Here is a 19,435-nt window from a genome sequence, read left to right as displayed (position 1 = left end):
GAGGTGTGATTTGAAGTAGATTGGTTTTCAAACTTGAAGTTACGATCAAAGTTACTTGTTCGTTAGGACTCTCGAGGTTCGGCGGAGGGTTCGATTGATGAGCAGATTGATCGACTTCAGGCCAAGATAGACCAGAACACCTTCATGTCACCAGGAAAAGGGGCGAGGCCCAATGCAGGAAAGGTAGATAGAAATTTAGCCTCAAAAGAACTTCCGCTTTTTGTAACAGTCGTGAATTTTTGGCGATATTTTGGTTTGAAACAGTTTGGAATTTCACGCGATTTATTTGTTGTTGAGCATTTGTGTTTTGATATTCTGCTTTTTGAATATTTTAGCGAACTCAAATGTCTGAAACCAGGAGCAGATTGGACAGTGCCAAAATTGCTCTGGAACATAAACGAGCCGAGATAGCCCAGAAAGAGCAAGGTAATTGAGATTAATAAATAAAAAGAGCGCGAGCATGCAAAGGTTACAAAAATCAACTTATGTAACCTAATGTCATTGGCTAATTAAACTTTGCCAAAAGGGACTTTTTAGTGCTTCGGAAATGCTCGGTAAAAAATTTTGGTCGACCCAAAAAAAAATAGGCCACAAAATTTTCGAAATTTTTTGAAAATCCGCCCCCCATAAGAAAATCCTAGATCTGCCCCTGGCTAATTTAAAAACTTTATAAGTTTAAATACCAAACTTGATTCGAATTTTACAAACGACTTTTTGCAAGTGCAGCTATACCAAATGACGGTTTAACAAGTACAAAAAATTATTCATGAGAAAAGTACTGTTTTCTTTCCAATATGAAATTAAAATTTCAGAGATTGCAAACCGACTCGGCCAATTAGCCCAAGGTATTCAGCCTCCAGCCGTCGCTGCTCCCGAAACAGACGTTGCAATTGCCAGGGCCTTGGAACAACAACAGGAAAAATACAATCGAATGATCCAGGATCTGAAAAATGAGGTCGATGATTTGAAAAAGTCCACGACTCCGCCTTTTGGTCATGACCCTCTGGCAAACCCCGCGGCTACGTCACGTGACCCAAAGGTCATAGAATCTATGAACTTGGTGGTTGAACTTCAAGGTCTGAAGAAGAACTATCTGGACAACGGTGGGGATGATCAGAGGTTTCTGAAGCAGATTGATGATACAATTAAAGAGGCGATTCAGTTCCAAGCGGACGGAAATGGAGAGGCGCTGGCTAGTTACAGAAGCCAGATGCAACAACAGCCAGAGGCGAGTGGACCACTCGAAAATGATCCGATCACTCAAAAGGTATCCTTGAATTCAAATCTAGTCTCGCTCCTATTTTTTCATAGGTACATCTGAAAAATATCAATTAATTATTCCTGGTAGATCGGATGTTGACTGAAAAAAGCAGTAACTATTTTTTCTTTTTAGTTCATGGAGTACGAGCTTGAAAACAAGCGACTAATGCAACATTTGGACGAACTACGCAACCCACGAGACCCAGGTATCGATGAGTTAATTAACCACTTTCATGCCTGAAACAAAAAGTTCAAATGCTTTGACCAGTCGCTTGCTCCAACTCTCAAGATATTTCAAGAGGCAACCCCTCCACAAAACCCCCTCCCGACAACACCGCCACCACCGTCACCCCCAAATATATTCGGCTCATCTATACTTGTGGCATTCTGGCGCTCCGGTAGTGATTTTGCCCAGCAATCATAAAATAGCGGGTTCAAATCGCACGTGCGTTGCAATTTGCAAGGTGAGACCTTGTAAGTAAGTCATAGGCGTGCTACGGATGCTGGTTCTATGCGCACTTCGTCAACCTAAAAAATTAAAAGAATTAACCTTCGAGAAAGGACTCCGGGCTGGTTGACTAAAAAAAAAACAAAAAAAAATGAGTTAGCAAACCGGCTTCATTTTTGTCGCTCTAGAGACAGAAGAGATGCGGAAGATGCAAAAGAGTCATGCTCTGAACATGATGCGGATGCAACAAGAGATGGAGCTCATGCGACACCAGGCAGAGATGATCAAACTCAAGTCACAAATATACGGCACCAAACCAGATCCCCAGGTTAGCATTTTTAACACGATTTATCCACAATGGTAAGGACGGAGTGTGGTCTGTATTTTGACAACCGCGTATTCATACTCGTCAGTATTTAGACAAATACTGTATGAACCAATCAGAATCGATATAAGACATAAATAATCCAAAATAAATAATAATTATTTATTAATTTCTTCCTTGTCTCGATTCTGATTGGTTAAAACAGTATTTGTCTAAATACTGACTACGCGGTTGTCTAACACTGCTACGTAACCGATAAGGACAAACACACGAGCTGTTCAGCTCATCATGGAGAACCGCCGTTGTTCCCTTTTTAAAGATGTACATGCAATTTTTTGGCAATTTTTTATTGGTCTGGGTAATGCAGCCTCAGCCTCAAGCAACGAGCACAGGTCATGGTGGGCCTCGAACATCCGACCTTTCGATTGAGAGGTCGAGACGTAACCACGTCACTATCGCTCCCTTTAACATTTAACTCATAGTCTGAAATGCGAAGAAAAATTACAAATGAACTATTTTTAGAAGGCCTGTTAAGGCCTACTGACAGTTTTTCAGCTATGCGCATGATAGTGGTTCAATAAAAATTATTATGATTCTTGATTTTTGATAAATAGTTTTATTTTATTGAAGAACAGTTTCTTAAATTTATTTACACCATACGCATAGCATCGGATTCCAATTTTAAAAGGAAAATTTCGCAAGTGATTGACTCAGAAAAACTTCAGTAAAACCAGAGAATTCTCAAACTTTACGACAAATTTTCAAGAAAGAATGTACTAAGGCTCATTGTTTATTTTTTTTTCACGCATCTCAAGAGAGTTTTGCAAAAAAGCTGTAACAGTCTAATCAAAACTGCGTGTTCTTCTAAAAAATATCTTTCCATTTTTGATTCCAACCGTCAATAAAAAAGGAACCTTTTGAGTTTAGGAGCACGCAATTGGTCTGGGATTCCCGATGCCCGCAATGCAGTTTGTAGGAAACGCGCCAAAACCCGAGAACGCCGGATACTTCGGGACAGCCGGGACAACAATGCCTAATCTTCCGCCGGCACCTTTCGATCCGGCGTATGTTTTTTACACAACCAAAAAACCAAAAAAAAACAAGAAACAACCGATAATCTATAATTTATCATTTTTGTCCAAAAAATATTTGTTCTAGCGCCGGATTTCTAGTTTACTACGACTTCGTTTTGAACATCGATGTCCGATATCGAAGTGTCCGCCTTGTAGTCGTGTTGTTACGGGGGAACTCGGAGTTCGGAAGTGAACAAGTTCTCGGGCTGCGTGAGTGTCAGATGACTCAACTAAACAGCACTGCCGGGTTTTATCCACAACATATCATGTTTTCATTGGTGGGAACCGAACAGGTCATTAGCAAGTGAGTTACTTTACAAATCGAAATTTTGATAATAGTTTGAAAAATTATGCTTGAAAAAAGTTTTCAGACCGATTCTTAAAATTTCAGCTTTTTTGTTCTGTTTAAATAATTCCGCATACGACTCTTCGAAGTTGCTCTCAGAAATATATCCTTGAATAAAATATTCTTCGATTGAGACTTCAAAAAATGAATATATTTTTTGAAAAATGAATATGTTTTTTGAAAGTATCCGTGAACAAAAGTTTTTTTCAGCATCCAGCCTTCGGAAAACACGACGATCCTCGTTCAAGTTCAGGCGACTTCAAGTATGACGTCAGATTTGGAGACGATAGCTTGGACTAAAGTTCTTCTGTTTGACGACCAGCTGCGACTCATTTCTGGACGGTGGAAACTTCCGCTGCGGAAACTTCCAGTGCGACCAGAAACTACACCCCGAGAGCTGAACACAATTCCACAGGCAACGGCTGTTTGATTTTTTTTCAAAAAAATTGTCTGCTAAATGTTTTTTTTCTAGAAAAATTTGTTTGACAAATTATAAACAATTTATAACAAATTTGAGCTTGGATCTTCATAGCTTACAGAAGAAGACAATGAAAATATCTATTTTCATAATTGTTTTCGTAGCTCTCTCCATTAATGATACGATAACAAAAACGATTGGACAAAAAAGAGAGAACAATTTGATAAATCGAAAAACATTTATATTATGATTATTATTATATATATAAATCGTTTGTTCCAGGAGGGAGGCATGGAATTGTTTTATCGACTGGTGAACTACAGAGACAAGGGAACCCAAAACGGAGTCCGATTCGGACCCCAGCATCATCAGGAGTACCAGTATCCCACTATCAATGTAAGGAAATTCTTACTCAATTTATATAATGTGCAGAAAACATTTGCAGAAAAAAGAGAGAAGATAGCATGCAGTTTCATCACTCGGCTATTTTGTTAAACTTTGAAATATTACGAAGAATTTAAAAATGAGCACAATGTCAAAATAAAAAGCATTAAAATTTTAGCACTTTCTGAAATAATTTTTTTTTCAGTGAAAAATAAGTTCAAAAGCAGCGCAAGGCAAATAAAAAACGTGTTTTTGAACGATGCGAAATAATTTTATCGCGTTTTTTTTTAATTTAAGCTTGACGGGATCGGAGCTTCGTACATTCCTCTGAATTACAACTCAATGGTCAATCGAGGACCACAGCAAGCAGCTGCAGGACCTCCCGCGGCAGGAGGTGGGGGAGGTCGCTCCTACAAGAACCCAACGATAGTTTACAAACCAGCAGGAGCCGGCAGAGGGATCATGTCCGATTCTTCTGGGGTTGGGAGAAGAGGCAATCAACCGATGACGGGGGGTGCTCCGAAACCACCTTCGATGCCACCGCCTACCACTACTGATGATTTCTCAGAAGCACCTCCGCCAGCTCTGTAATTTTTTAAAACCACTTTTTTCACAAAAATTTATTCATTTTTATGACAAACAACAAAAATGATGTCATCCTGAAGTTTTTGAAACTCATGAACGTTTACCTAATTTAAAGAATGAGAAAACACTTTTAAATTACCAGATAAATTACCCAAACTAAGTATCATTCGCTTTCTACATCACAACCATAAGAGCCAGGTGATAACGAGTATCACACAAAAGCGTCCCTTGATCCAACTGAACTGCTTTCAAGATTCTTTTTAGAAATACTTCTTCTCGTTTCAGATCTGGCAGACTGAACTACGGCAAGGGTCTCACTTCCATATCTGGAGAACCCATTCCTGTTACCCTGGCCTTGGGATACCTCAAAAATGTCCCCCCGGGCGAGGCCAAAGTGAGGCTGACTATGTACAGTCGCACGACGGGGGAGTACGTGAACAGTCCGTTCGGCCCTGTCACTATGACGTCACGTAGTGTGCTCTCCACTTACATGGACAACTATCACATGTTCGGGAAGGAACAGGTAACTATTGATCCAAGTTGAAGCCACCGCGAAATCGATTTCAAAAATTTGAAAAAAAAAATGTTAATTGAGTATCATTAAGACAAAATTATTATTTTGCTTTGCTTTGAAGAACATTTAGAGTCAAATCAGCGCTCATTTATTGCTGGCAAACTGTCGAAAACATTTCAGCCGTTTAAGACACATAATAACATTTTCCATTAGGCCAATTTTCATTAGCCCTTAATTAACTGAAGACTTATGCGAAATTTTGAAAATCGGCCTAAATTAAATCTGTTTTTGTTAAGCTAAAAAAGTATACAACGGCAGGTCTATCAATTTTCAAAGTGTACAGTCATTTAGATCTTGACTCTAACTTAACTGGCCTTTCCACAACCCGACAGTTTTCACATGACATGCAGACCGAATGACTCTCGATCTGTTCACAGGTGCGGTTCGATGACGTCACACCAGCGAGGGATCAGATAGTGGTGGCGAGAGTCTACTTGAGACCACAGGTCAAGCCGGGTCAGGACGAGGCCAAAGCCTATAGAGGTCACTTGAATACTACAATAAGACACCTTAAAATTCACATGAATAGCTCATTTTTTTAAACTAACAATTTAACTAAACGAACATTTAACAACATGCGAAGCCAATTGTATCTCGCAAAAAAGCAAAGAAAGTTATCATAAAAAGTTAATTTATTCAGTGATTATAAGTACAAACTGTCACTATCAAACACGATTGTCAGTATAAAAAATGAGTATCAAACAAAATTTTCTGGGGAGCCTAAATTGGAAAATGAACCAAATTGAGAAAAAACTCCAGTTGTACTAGGATGTAGCCCTTTATTCCTTCCATATGGTAATAACTCGATAATTTGCAATCCAATTATTTGTCTCTTTTGCAAACACAACTTTCTGTTTATATTATTTTTTTCAATTGTTTAAATTTTTTTTTAAAAATTGCACAGAGGAGTCGCGCATTCTGGACGACGAGCAGGTGGTAGCATGGGGAGTAGTGCCGGTGATGACCGAGTACGGAGACATGAATGCCGGCACCCATCTGTTGCCTCTCTTCCAGATTCCAGTGCCAGAGGCCACTGAGATGCCCGTGGGGGTGAGCAGACATTTCACTGGAAAATAAAAACAGCCGGTTACTGTGCAATTTGAACAGAATGTTCCGACCACGCTTAGTTTTCCAACAAAAAAGTTACAAAAAAATAGAAATAAATGAAACTTCAAAAAAAATGTCCAAAACTTTTTGATTTTTACCGATTTTTTGTTTTTTTTAGCTTGCAAGATAGTGAGAAAAGACTGAATTGTTAAAAAAGCTAAAAGAAAAGTTTATATTTGCTAAAAATAAATCAATGTGGTCTTTGAGGGGTCGGAACAAAAAATAACCATTACTAAGATGTCACTTATATTTTAAACATGATACAAAATAGTTCAATTGACTATAATTCAAATCATTCTGAATTTAATCCCAATTCAGAACCATTTGACTCTTTAAAGTGTTCATATAATAATCGTAATTTAAGTTTTCAATAAATAGAATTGCCGTTTTACTTGACAGCAGCAAACATAAAGCTTGATCACTTTTTGTTCTAGAAAGACGAGTTCGCTCTAGCGCGTCGAGGTGAGTTCAGACGGTACGGGACAGCTGAGCTGAACATGAGTCTCTACACCATCGGGTCACTGCCCAGAGTAGACGAGGGGGACTCAGACGACGACTACATACCCGACCCCCCTCAGCTGGACGACTACGCTGACATGCACGAGGTAGGCAAAATCAGTCGGATCTGTTTTGCATTTGCATAAGCAGGGATGTTCTTTGCTGGATTTAATATCCGGGTAACAATTGAAAAATACTTTTTTTCATAACTAGCTAGGTAAGATGCAGCAATCCTGTAGCACGCCAAAAAAGCATACTAGAATGAATGCTTGAGTTTTATGTTTAAAAAGTAGCGTGCCGAGGGGGGCTGGAGGGCTCCAGTTCTGGGGGGAGGAGGTTTTTGCTGTTGGTTGCTTAATTTTTCAAACTCTTTTTTTTGCTATTTTTACGGGGCAGACACTTTTGGAAAACTTTTCTATAGGCGCATTTTGTTTTTGCTTTGAGACAACGAAACTTTTGGTCCAACCCTTTCAAAAAGAGCTTAGTGGGCTTTTCCGAAGAGCCTGAACTTTTCGAAACGGCTGACCCAAAGCAATTCATCCAAAATGCTTTTTCAAACATGCTAGAAGATTTTTCTACAAGAGGACACCTTTACGCGAAATCCGTTGAATATTCTTAAATGCGGTTAAAAATTGAACTCAATTTGAAATCTCAACTCATTAAAAAGGATTCAAACTCATTTTGAAATTTTATTGTGGTTGTCTGTAATTTCGACGATTATGCAATTCAATCAACGAAGTATTTTTTATGGAGTCCACATTAGTTTGGTAAATGGATTCGTTGGTTGAATTTTTCTCGTTTTAAGACGTGTCTCTGGATTCCACAGACTAACAACACACGCAAATGTGTGCGCCTTATAAAGGTACTATTTGGCTTCGTATTGAACAAAAAAGAAATTGTCTATATAGCTGTATAGATATAACAGAATTGGTGGCGTTTTGGAAATGAAATTATTGAATCTTCTTAAACCATTCTTTATCTATCGACTATCTTGAAAGTTTCTGAATAAAAATTTGTTAATTTGTAACTGATTGAAAGTTTTTTATACTTATTATACTTCATTTATTTGATTACAGCGGTTACAGAATGAGGCTTTGTAAAGAAGTGACTCTAGGAACTTGCAGATGAATGCTGTTCATTAGCAATGGAGTTGTATTTGTATTCTGTTCGAACTGAATTGTAAGTTTTTAAGCCAAAATTCCTAGCCATATTTCACGAAAAGGGTGTTTATCGGCATTTCAAAAATTAGGTAAATTTTTCAAAGACGCGTGCGAACAATATAAACTTCAAACGGGTACATGCAGGCGCGGATCTAGGAATTTCTCGAGGGGGGGGGGGCGGATTTTCAAAAAAAATGTTTTTAGGCACTTACCTTTACTTTGCCTAAAATGTTTACATTTTTTAGGCACTTTTTGGAAAAATTTGACCAAAAAATCGCGTTTTTTTTGTGCGCGCTCCCCCCTCAAAATTAGTACATATTGGCCCCGAAGGCGCCTTCAGAAAACTTTTAGGGTCCGTCACCAAAAATGGATATCTCAAAATAGTACAAAGGGGAGACCCTTTGGGTCGGCAGGGGGTCGAATCCCTGAGGGAGAAAGGCGCCCCCCCCCCTAAATGCGCTACTGGGTACATGAGATACAATCTGATGATCAATGGAGTAGTAAATGCAGCTGGCAGAAGCAAAGATGAGTTATTTTCTATTTAATACTCAGCGCTTGCTAAAAAAATTATTTTGTACTTTACATAGCGAGTGGGGGAATAATTTCCGAAAAATAATTTAACTTTTTTTAAAGTTTTTTAAATTTTATAAATTTTAACTGTTTTGCCGCAATTTTCTTTCTGGCTTTTTAAAAAGTGATTCTTTCGATATTTTGTTTCAATTGTCATTGCGAGAGTGCATACCGGGGTATTTCGTATTATTTTCAAAAGCATTTACAAATGGAAATTTTTTTATTGCTGCAAATAAAAACTCAAGCGAAATGCTTCTATACTTTTTGAACAGACAAGTAATCAGGGGCGGATCTAGGATTTTCTCGAGGGGGGGGGGATTTTCAAAAAATTTTCGAAAATTTTGACGACCTTTTTTTTTTTTTAGGTCGACCAAATTGATTTTTCGAGCTCTCCCAAAGCACGGTTTTGTCCTTATTTTGGCCAAATTTTTTGGGCCGCAGGCAAAATTTTGAAAAAACAGGTCAAAAAAGGCGTTTTTAGGCACTTTTTGGAAAATTTTGACCGAAAAATTGCGTTTTTTCGGCGCGCGCTCCCCCCTCAAAATTAGTATATATTGGCGCCGAAGGCGCCTTTAGAAAATTTTTAGGGTCGGTCGGCCAAAAATGGATTTCTTAAAAAGTATCAAAGGGGGGACCCTTTGGGTCGGCAGGGGGTCGAATCCCTGAGGGGGGGGGGCGGACGCCCCCCCCCCCCTAAATCCGCCCCTGCAAGTAATAATAGTTTTCATTAAAAAATTTTCATTTTTCTTAAATTAAATATTTTATTGGATTTTTATCTAGAATTATTATTTGTTATATTACATACGCTGAAACTAATAGTTGCTTGAGAAATATTTGACCAATCTAATTTAAAATGTTAACCTGTCAAACTGTAAAATTCATAAAAATCTTGTAAATTACTTGATGTATTCAATCAAATTTTATCTTTAATACTAAATTTGCACCTCAAAAAACTTTTTCGTGCAATATTATGTCCTTCTTAGATTAGATGCTTCTGAGATTTCAACTCTATTAGAAAGATTGGGTACCACCATGTTTCGTGCTTACTTAATTTGGCACATTATTTACGTTTTTTGCTGCACATCTGGTATTTTGGTACACTTGATGTTGGTACAAATTAGACTTCTTCATGTTTCCTTTTTTCTGCATGATCTGTTATTCTGAACACCAAATTTGTTTCGAGAACGGACACTTAGGGACAAAAACATTTAAAATGGAAAAATGGGCTCTTTTTTCTTCCGCCCCCCCCCCCCTTCCCCCTCACCAACCTTACATAAGCATCAATTTTATGGTGTAACGAGGGGTTTAACAAGGTTAAAAATCAAAACCAAATATTCTTGTCAAAGACTAACTAGTCAGCTTACTAATTTTGTAACAATCAGCCAATATAAGCAGTAAGTTAACTAGTAAAATGTCTCAGGGGGGCGGGGGGGTTGGAGGAAAAAAGACAAAAACATGCTACAGAAGAGACTCCGAATGTCTTCAGCAAAATCGGATAATCAGGATGTAGGATTTTTGTTTAGCGTCCCTTCATCCAAAACATCCGAGAGATTCCCCTCTCCCAGCCATTTGTGTCTGGCCAGGGATTCGATCTCTACATCGACGGTGCCAGATTCCTTCCAGACACTGTCACTATTTCCAGAGTCACTGGGCGCATTTTCGACCACAGATACTCGGATAAAGTGTAAGACGGATTGATATGTATTAAGAAACTATTAAGAAAAATGTAACATCAAATATTGCTTCAGTTATTGGACCAAATCGTCTCTTTTCCAGTTTCCCACCCCCTCGTAAAATAACAAAAAAAATAGTTGCTGATAAATTGTTCATACGTCAATTTGCATGTAAAAAATATTTTAGCAATCTGTTCACTTGATCATGCTGACACGTTTTATTACAGTTTAGAACATCAAAAGCAATTTCAAATAGCCTTTTGTAAGTGAGTTTTCGAAAACAAATCAAAGGGGGAGGGGGAACTAGAAAAGAGCCACTAAAACTTATATCATCTAAGACTATCCGACTGTTGCAATAACTTAAACCTGTAAGCACCGTTTCAGAAGCTACAAAGCTTAAGACTGCAGAAAACTTAAGGAAAATTAAAAAAGAAAGTTTTGAAGAGTTTAGAATTTTTTCTCAAGAATTCTCAAGATCTATCAAGAACTTTTTCATCAAACCATCTTCAAAACACTAATTGGTTGTCGCGTTCTAGGGTGGCCCAGAGCATTTCGACTGGTATAAACCTGGACAGTGATATTTATAACCCGGATTATAACTACAGAGTTGAGTTCAGAGACATCGCATTTCCTCCTTCGAGCACACTGCTGGTTAAGGTGAGACGAAAAAATTGTTCGCAATTCTGGATTTTTCAACCCGCTTATATCATTCTCTTAGTGAGGCATGAATTTGATTTTGTCTTGAAGATAATTATAAAAAAATTCCACCCCCCATCTGCAAAAATTTAAAAGTTATCTTTTGTTCACAATTTTCAAACGTCACAAAATTTGGCATGCGAGCTTGTTAGGCCATGACAAACATATTTGGTCGTCATACTTAACGTTGTAAAACCAACCGTTAGACCAGAAAGTTGATGCTAATAAAGTGGGGATGGAGGGGGAGGAAAAAGAGCCTTAAAAACATAACAAGACTGCTCGTATATCAGTGCAAAGCTCTGAATGTTCCGACTGTCCCTTAGTTTATATCGTTTAATTTTTGCGAAAAGAAAATATTGCAAACCTATAAATATTGGACAATATCAAAGTGTAAAATTTTGAGTCATATGAAATTAATACGAACAATTAGTTAGCCTCAATTCAATTTGGAACGATTTTGTTGTGCAGGACAATTCGCAACGCATAAATAATTCGCGCTACGCTCTCAGCATTATGAATTAATTCTTCAAAGAGCGCATAATTTAGTCAAGAACATGGCAAATTTGGCAATTTTCAAACACCAGAACCTTACAAAAAATAATCGGAGGTGAAATATCTTTTTACATTTGAACTCAGGAAATCGACATCTTCAATGGGGTATAAAAATTTTTTATTGAAATTATTATTTCGATCGGTGAAAATTGACTGAATGAAAAAACCGCACCGAACATAAATATTCCGTTTTCTTCGAAAGTCGGAACAATAAGCTGTAATTAAGCAGATAAGCTTTTAAATTGAAACTTTCTAATCTGCGAAGCTTACCGAGTGGATCAAAGATGAATGGTGTCAATTAAATTTGTAATTAAAACTGTGGGTCTTATGCATTAAACGGCCCAAAATCACTATTTCTTCATCTTTCTTGAACTCAAATTAACGAGGTTGAATCAGATTCGCAAATTATGCGCTCAAATTCAAATGCCAAGCAGATAAACTTGTTGGCCGACATGACCAAAAATATAAAATTTTTAATCTGCTGAAGCCATTTTTCTGAATTTTTCTCGTCTGAGAAAAACTTACCATATGACTTGAAAATAATTTTTTCATAGGACGAAGCATAACATTTTGGTATTTTCGGCTAATAATTTTATCTGCTGGAAATTTTGATTGAATTGCCTGATAATGATGGTTGAATTTGATTGGCTAATATTAGCCATCAGATTGGACTGCATAAATTTTAGCTCAAGATATAGAAAATATTGATTTTGGGCCGTTTTGTGCATAAGACACAGAATTATTGTATTTTGCTACCAAAATGAATTGCAAGTCAAAATTCTTCTAAGATCCTAGTAAAAACTGAGTCAATTGAAAAAAGATTTTGACGCAAAAAAATGGCATTAAGTCACAAAAAACCAATCACCATAGTTTAAAAAGAGCTGCAATTAACATAATCTGAGAACAGAATAGAAATAATACAATACTTATTACAGTGATGACTTGAATTATTCGAGCAAAACGAAAAAAAGTTGAAATTTATATATAACACGTTTTTATCAAATAGTTGGCTTCAGACAAAAAAACGTACAAGGTGGCAGTTTTTAATAGCTCTCTGAATGTACTGTACTAACCAGTAATGAGACTCAAAAAATGTCGTTTCAGTTGTACACCATAGACCGACACACAAGACAACTTACCATCATTGGCTATGCCACTCTCAACATCTTCGTGGAATCTGGGTCCCAAAAGCAGCCAACCAACGACGCTTTAGGCACTCAGGTGTCTTTAAACGAAGGTTCAGTTTTTGCAAACTTCAACTAATCTATACAGGGGCGCATCTAGGGTTTTCTTTTTACGTCGACCAAAATAATTTTCCGAGCTCTCCCAAATTACTATTAAGACCCCATTTCAATCATATTTTCTGCGTAGCAAGCAAACTTTTGAAAAACCAAAAAAAATTGTTTGCAGACACTTTTAGGAAGGTTTTTTCACACGCTCCCCCACTGCTGTACTTAGAGCTAAACTCATTTCTGAACTGAGCTTCTCAATCGCATGTTCCCAGGAGGTCATCAGCTGAGGTTGTTCCACCAGGCCCCAGATGCACTCAGACCCCTCAGTGTTGCCTCCATCCCGGAGAGACACCGCTTCATCCCCTGTGCCAGTCTCCTAGTCCGATTGGTCAAAGCACCCACTGGACACGACGGCACACCTCTGCAGGTAACCATGATCACCATAGTAGAGCTTAGCTTTGCAGTTTTCGAAATTATTTTCCGAGCCAACTTCAAATTATATCAATGAATTCATTTAAAATAGTATTTATGTTACTGCAGATAGAAGCAATGTTTAAAGCTTCCCTCAAGTGCCAAATTATTTTAAAGCAAGCTTGAAATTGTTTGCAACGGATTTTGACAGCTAGCCAGTCGAGCTGCGCCTATAACTGCTGGCAAACCACATTGCCAGACTTTCAAACGCACTTTTAAATCATCTCCAATAGTTTTTATTTATAAAAGTTTCTCTGCTCCAAATTGAAGGCACTCCGAGTACCACAAGTGGACCATGCACGACTGGGATTGTGGGTGCAGAAACCGGACTACGCCTCGGGATTCTACTTCACGGAGAGAGCGGAACCCACCAGTGGGGAGAAGAAAATGCTCAGGGCCATGGCCAAGAGGAGGTATGGGCAATAAAAAGAATGGAGAAACCCCCCCCCCCCCTATGAGAGAAAAAAAAACCCTAGGAACGAGAGGATTTAGTGGGAAGGGAACTTATCATCTCTAAGAAACTCGACGCTTTGCCGTCCAAACGGTCCTAATTGCACTATTTTGAGCCATTCAATTTTGATCGAATATCATTCAATAGCTTTGAATGCAGCAATTATGGCATTTGTTGCATTTTTACTCTACAATTATTCACCGCACATAAGAAAAACAAAATAAGGTTTTTCGTAGGCAGTCATGAAAACCAATTTGGGTCAACCTAAAAAAGCGTGAGAAAATTTTAAATCATTTTTTTTACTCTACATCCTTTTTGACAAAGTACAAATTACTCTTCTCATTTCAAACATGCACGTCAGCATAATTATTTTACCTCATTTGATTTAATCAACGCCTAGTGAATTTTTGTCCAGGTACGTGACTGTTCGGGATGCCATTAGTTTGATTGCGGATGGGGAAGAGAAGCGGCTTGGCACGGATCAGCACATCGAAGCTTGGATCAGGGTATGACGTTCCATTTTCACAAAAAATTTTTTTTGGAAGTTTATTAAATTTTCACACTGCTATCGAAAAACATTGTCTTCATGTGAACTTATCTCAATTTAAAATCAACTTTATAGAATTGAAAATATTAATTTAATTTCATGTTTTGATAAAGAAACGCTTGAAAAATTGATTCCTATAGCCTAGCAACTCTGCAATTTGAGGTTTTAAGTAATTTAATCGCTAAGAAAAGAATTAACAGCAGAAGTGTATCTAAAATTTTCTCAAAGGGGCCCCGGATTTTGATCGCTTTTTTTCTTGACCAGTCAAATTGAGTTTTCGAATTCTCTTAAGACACCATAAAGACCCTATTTTGAAAAAAACTTCTGCACCGCAGGTGAAAATTTGTAAAAACAGGCAAAAAAAAACGTTGTAGGCACTTTTTAGAAGGTTTTGACTATAAACATCGCGTTTTGTTGGCGTGCGCTCCCCCCTCAAATTTAGCATATAATGAAGTTTTATACATGCGTCTTTTGGAAATCTTATGGTCGGTGAGTCAAAAAAAAAGATGTCTCAAAACAAAACCAAGGACGGGACCGTCAGTTGGTCGAATCCCTGAAAAGGGTAAGGGCGTCCACACCCCACACCTAAATCCTACCGAGAACGGCTGACTGCTTGAAGTCATTTCTTTGACTGGGTATTTTCGCATCACCCTCAATCTACGAGTGCTTCCGGGTTGTCAAAAAAGCTTAGTCATACAATTTCTCGGCCACTTCAAACATTTAAAAAATTTTTTGATTTGGAAAATTTATGACTAGCATTTTTAGAACAAATTATCAACCAAGGTAACTTATCCTATCATCGGTAAATTTCGTTTCAGAACCACTTGACGCGTCTTATGGATACAACTCCTGCAGATCATACCATACACCACATCACACCTTACTTGCCTCACTACGGGTTCAAGGTCAGTTGACACATCTCAATATTTTATCCTAGAAAGGTGATGAAACCTTTTTTGTGCAGCTAATCCACGAGGAATTCTTGATTTCAGATGCGATTTCTGCGAATAGACAAAACAGTGACACTTTTGTGTATTCACTTGTTTTGGATGACTAATTTGATAAGTTCAAAATCAATTAATTCGATCTAGTTAAGGATGTCAATTGCGATTGGGTGATTTGTGTCTAGATCGCCTGTGACGCTGCAATGAATCTTCCATGGAGTCGCTTCACCCATGCCATGATACTCTTGAATCCTCCTGGAGCCTTCTATTACGTAAGACTTTGCATAACTTTTTTTTTGACAAAGATGTAAATTTGTTCACATAACCCGAAGGTTAAAGAACTCATGCTGTGTGATACAAGTTTACAAATCAATAAATAAAATTTATTAAATCCAGGCTGGCTTCTAAACAATATAGTAATAATTAAAAAATTATAAAGTAAATGTGCGAGTTTCAATTCTGGTATCTTAAGAAACGAGGCATATGTGAATGCAAGCATGGAATGCTTGGGAACCCAGAATAGCTTCCACGAATGATATGATCATGGAAGTCCAATTAACTATTAGCGCGTACATTTATTTGGGAGAGCTGGAGTTTCTTAGGCCTCTTTCTAATCTTTTCTATTTTATATGCCGTTTTTTGAGATGAATTTTTTTGCTAACGAACGAAATCTTTCAGAATATTAATCAAGTCCGCTGCAGATCATAAAGCTATTTGTGATGTCTCGAGTTTTTAGGCTAGAAATTTGTGCTTTAACTTCAAGCAACGAGAACCGATCGTGTTCTTTCTCGAATCACGAAAGTTTTTGTTGAGATGAGAAAACACTAACAGCTTCTAGTTCATTATACGTACTGCCATGAGAAAAAATTCGTCGCATATGACTTTTCGTCGCAATTAGAAAAACGGCAACTCGTTTAAATGCATTGTAATTAGAATTTTTTGGTTAGTTCCGTGAAACAGTCCATATCGAACCTCTGTTGATTCATCATAATTGCTTTATTTTATTTTTATTCAGGGTGGCGATTATGCTCGTTACGATAGGATCAGCTACACGACTAAATTGGTGTGGGACGAGGGTATTAAGAGTCCCATTTGGGTAGACGACTTCAAAGTGTTCCGAAACAGGGCTTTCAACTCAAACCTCAACTTCATCATACATCTACAGGAGGTAAATGCAAAAAAGAACTGATGATCTCCCCATTGATTCAGTTTCAAAAAAAACAATGATAAATAGAATGACTCACAGATTTCTCTGTCAGGGTGTTAGGGCACCTGGCAACTTGCGTTAACTGAGAATTAACACTTAGAAATAATAGGAAAATGTCCTGGCAATATTAGGAAAACTTAAAATATCTATGGTACTACTAGAAAAACACAACACAAAAAAAAATCATTTTAACCAGTAGCGGATATTGCGGGTAACTAAGAAAGAATTTAGTTTCAATTCCCCCCCCCCCCCCCCTCACTGAAATCGCCGCAGATTTTTTATGGGAGCTTTTGCAGATATTCGGGGCAAAATTTGCGAGGAACAAACGAAATTTGCCCTTAATTTAGAAGGGACGAATTTGTACAAGGGAGGGGCGAAATGTGTGTAGACCATTTTCAACATATGCGAAAAAAGTCCGAATAAGCTGAAGATTTATTTCATTTTCGTTCCAGATTGATGTGAAGCCGGTGGGTAAGAACTACAAGTACCAACTGCAGGAACAGGCCTGGACTTCAGTCAACGTCTTCTCTCTAGACTACGTCGTCAGCCAGTCATTCCAGCTGCCACTCCTTGAGGGAGCACCCAGGTATAACTGCACTCACATGAACAAACAAATTATTTACATGAAAAAATTAGTTTGTATTTCAAATAAACTGCAAAAAATATATGTAATTTTACATGATTGAACATTTTTATCACACGTGACACGCAATTTCTTCCGAGGTTTTAACCACTTGCGTGAAATAAATATAATGCGTTTTTTTTTTGTAATTTTACAGGTTCATTTTAATTTTATTGTATAAGTTGAATATTTTTTATATCTAAATACGAGATGAGGTCATTTCGCTTACAAACAACCCTAAAAAGTGGACTTTAACGCATATTGCAATACATCACATTAATTTTACCGGAGAAAAATAATACCAGCGAAAGTATATAATTTTATCAATCTTTACAAACAATCATTCAAAACACTAATTGATGAGAAAAACGAAAGCCTATTTCTTCGTGATCCTTTCGGTAGTGTTTCAAAATTCAAACACAGAGGCGAAGCTGAGCTTAGCACCACTTGCAATCCAACAATTAAAAGATTAAAACAGCATGACGCTTAAGAAGCAGCGAACAAGACTTCGAGCGAAGAAAAAATTGAAAAAGGAACCAGAAAAACAAAAATTTTGCAAAATGAAAAAGACGTTTATTCTTGATTAAAATTCTCTAAGTTTTTTAAGATGACCTTGTGGGTTGATATTGAGTGAACATCCGAAAATATGGAGCCAAAGACTTTTCAAACTTAAAAACGAAACCGGAAATTTGTAGAAAACAAAAGATTAGGCGGAAAAGATGACGAAATTTTAGCCGACAGCTAATAAACTAAAAATCAACCAAAATGTACTGCTTAATTAGTTTCCACGAATGCAAGACCCCGTCGTGAACTAAGCCGACAGAGTTTAAGTCGACAACCATAAAGCAGAAAACTTGGTGTTGCAACGCAAATGTAGAGTATAGATGCATATAAAACAAGAGTATAAATGCATATAAAACAAGCACAGTTGGCCGAGCGGCCTAGAGACAAGTCTCTCACGCCGGTCAACCGGGTTCGAGTCCCCCATATGCAGACCTTAAAACATGTAGACCCGAGGGGCTATTGCCCCATTTGACCGTTTTTTGTTGTTTTTTTTGGTTCTAATTCGGTTCAGCCTTGATTAAGGCTGACCGCCAAAAAGATCAATTTGTCTCAAGGACATTACCGACCGGTTCTTGTGGCTAGCTTGCGCCGATTTGTACTGAAACAAGTGGAGAATTGAAGTTATATGATGTTATGCTTGACCAAAAATATGATAAATATTGAGTTTCCGAGAGTTTTTGCCGATAAATACTCTTTATAATTCAAAGCATTCGACTTCATAGTTTTTTACCAACTTACGGAGATTGAGCGAGCATATTTTGGCGCCCCACAAGGGACTCGTTGATAATTCCCTTTCTAGAGTGTAGTATTGCTACACGAGAGACACGACGAGTGTTTTGTTTGGCCTATTTCAACACAAGGGACAGACGACGACACAAAGTCGATCGAAACAAGGGACCCGAAATCGTCAGAATGATCACCAGGCCGAATTGTGTGGTTGGCCGAAAATATCAGCTACCAGTTGGCCGAAAATATCAGCTACCAGTTGGCCGAAAGGTAGCGTTTGGCGGAAAAGTGACCAGTTGGCCGAAAGTGGGCGTTTGGCCGAAAATACCAGATACCAGTTGGCCGAAAGTGGGCGTTTGGCCGAAGGTGGGCGTTTGGCCGAAAGTGGGCGTTTGGCCGAAAATACCACATACCAGTTGGCCGAAAGTAGGCGTTTGGCCGAAAATAACAGATACCAGTTGGCCGAAAGTGGGCGTTTGGCCGAAAGTGGGCGTTTGGTCGAAAATACGAAAACGTCAGAGTACCGAATTGGTCGAAACTCTTCACACAGTTTACTTGACGAAAGTGGGCGATTAGCCAAAAGAGCCGACAGACGACATAGCAGACAGACGAAAGAGCAGACTGACTAGCGGAAGAGAGGCCTGTTCAGGTGTCCTGATTGTTGACTTTTGGTCAAAGTGGAGCTGTGTTTTTCTCGACACCCGAAGTTTTGGATTTTTTCCCCGGTGACGCCAATCTCCAATTAAAAACTGTAAGACTCGACAAACTTTTAAAACTTTCCATTCGTGCTATAAGTTTATATACGATGTCATATAAGCTAGAAATTTTCCCGCAAGCTAGCACCCGGTAATTTTTTTTCTCAATACCCAAAATTTTTGGACAGTTCCGTTAAACTGAAATATCTTACAGTCGGTACATAGACAAACTGACTTGACATTTTTTTCTCGATACCATAACATTTTTGGATATATGTGAACGGAATATTGTGACATTCGACCAGAA

At 38.0% G+C, this 19,435-nt stretch overlaps 2 protein-coding genes across 2 annotated transcripts in view; one reads left to right on the top strand and one right to left on the bottom strand.

Moving 5' to 3' along the window:
- The window catches only part of LOC134839270 (radial spoke head protein 4 homolog A-like), a 437,773-nt gene that overhangs the window by 119,914 nt on the left and 298,424 nt on the right, over positions 1-19,435 (bottom strand). The gene's annotated exons all lie outside the window — the stretch shown is intronic.
- Positions 1-19,435, top strand: part of LOC134839057 (uncharacterized) — a 34,109-nt gene that overhangs the window by 1,266 nt on the left and 13,408 nt on the right. Inside the window, exons 4-27 of the mRNA XM_063854465.1 lie at positions 67-183; positions 336-426; positions 813-1,267; positions 1,394-1,466; positions 1,897-2,036; positions 2,961-3,097; positions 3,192-3,410; positions 3,663-3,867; positions 4,153-4,266; positions 4,552-4,841; positions 5,125-5,362; positions 5,791-5,896; positions 6,318-6,463; positions 6,955-7,125; positions 10,272-10,432; positions 10,958-11,078; positions 12,774-12,906; positions 13,174-13,328; positions 13,643-13,785; positions 14,239-14,329; positions 15,189-15,275; positions 15,500-15,586; positions 16,330-16,482; positions 16,974-17,107. Of these exons, the coding sequence (XP_063710535.1) occupies positions 67-183; positions 336-426; positions 813-1,267; positions 1,394-1,466; positions 1,897-2,036; positions 2,961-3,097; positions 3,192-3,410; positions 3,663-3,867; positions 4,153-4,266; positions 4,552-4,841; positions 5,125-5,362; positions 5,791-5,896; positions 6,318-6,463; positions 6,955-7,125; positions 10,272-10,432; positions 10,958-11,078; positions 12,774-12,906; positions 13,174-13,328; positions 13,643-13,785; positions 14,239-14,329; positions 15,189-15,275; positions 15,500-15,586; positions 16,330-16,482; positions 16,974-17,107 (3,767 nt within the window). The remainder of the gene's footprint in view (positions 1-66; positions 184-335; positions 427-812; positions 1,268-1,393; positions 1,467-1,896; positions 2,037-2,960; positions 3,098-3,191; positions 3,411-3,662; positions 3,868-4,152; positions 4,267-4,551; positions 4,842-5,124; positions 5,363-5,790; positions 5,897-6,317; positions 6,464-6,954; positions 7,126-10,271; positions 10,433-10,957; positions 11,079-12,773; positions 12,907-13,173; positions 13,329-13,642; positions 13,786-14,238; positions 14,330-15,188; positions 15,276-15,499; positions 15,587-16,329; positions 16,483-16,973; positions 17,108-19,435) is intronic.

Source organism: Symsagittifera roscoffensis, chromosome 2, assembly GCF_963678635.1.
Source record: "Symsagittifera roscoffensis chromosome 2, txSymRosc1.1, whole genome shotgun sequence".
NCBI lineage: Eukaryota > Metazoa > Xenacoelomorpha > Acoela > Convolutidae > Symsagittifera > Symsagittifera roscoffensis.
Note: the sequence above shows the minus strand (reverse complement) of the source record. Positions and strands in the feature narration are given on the sequence as shown.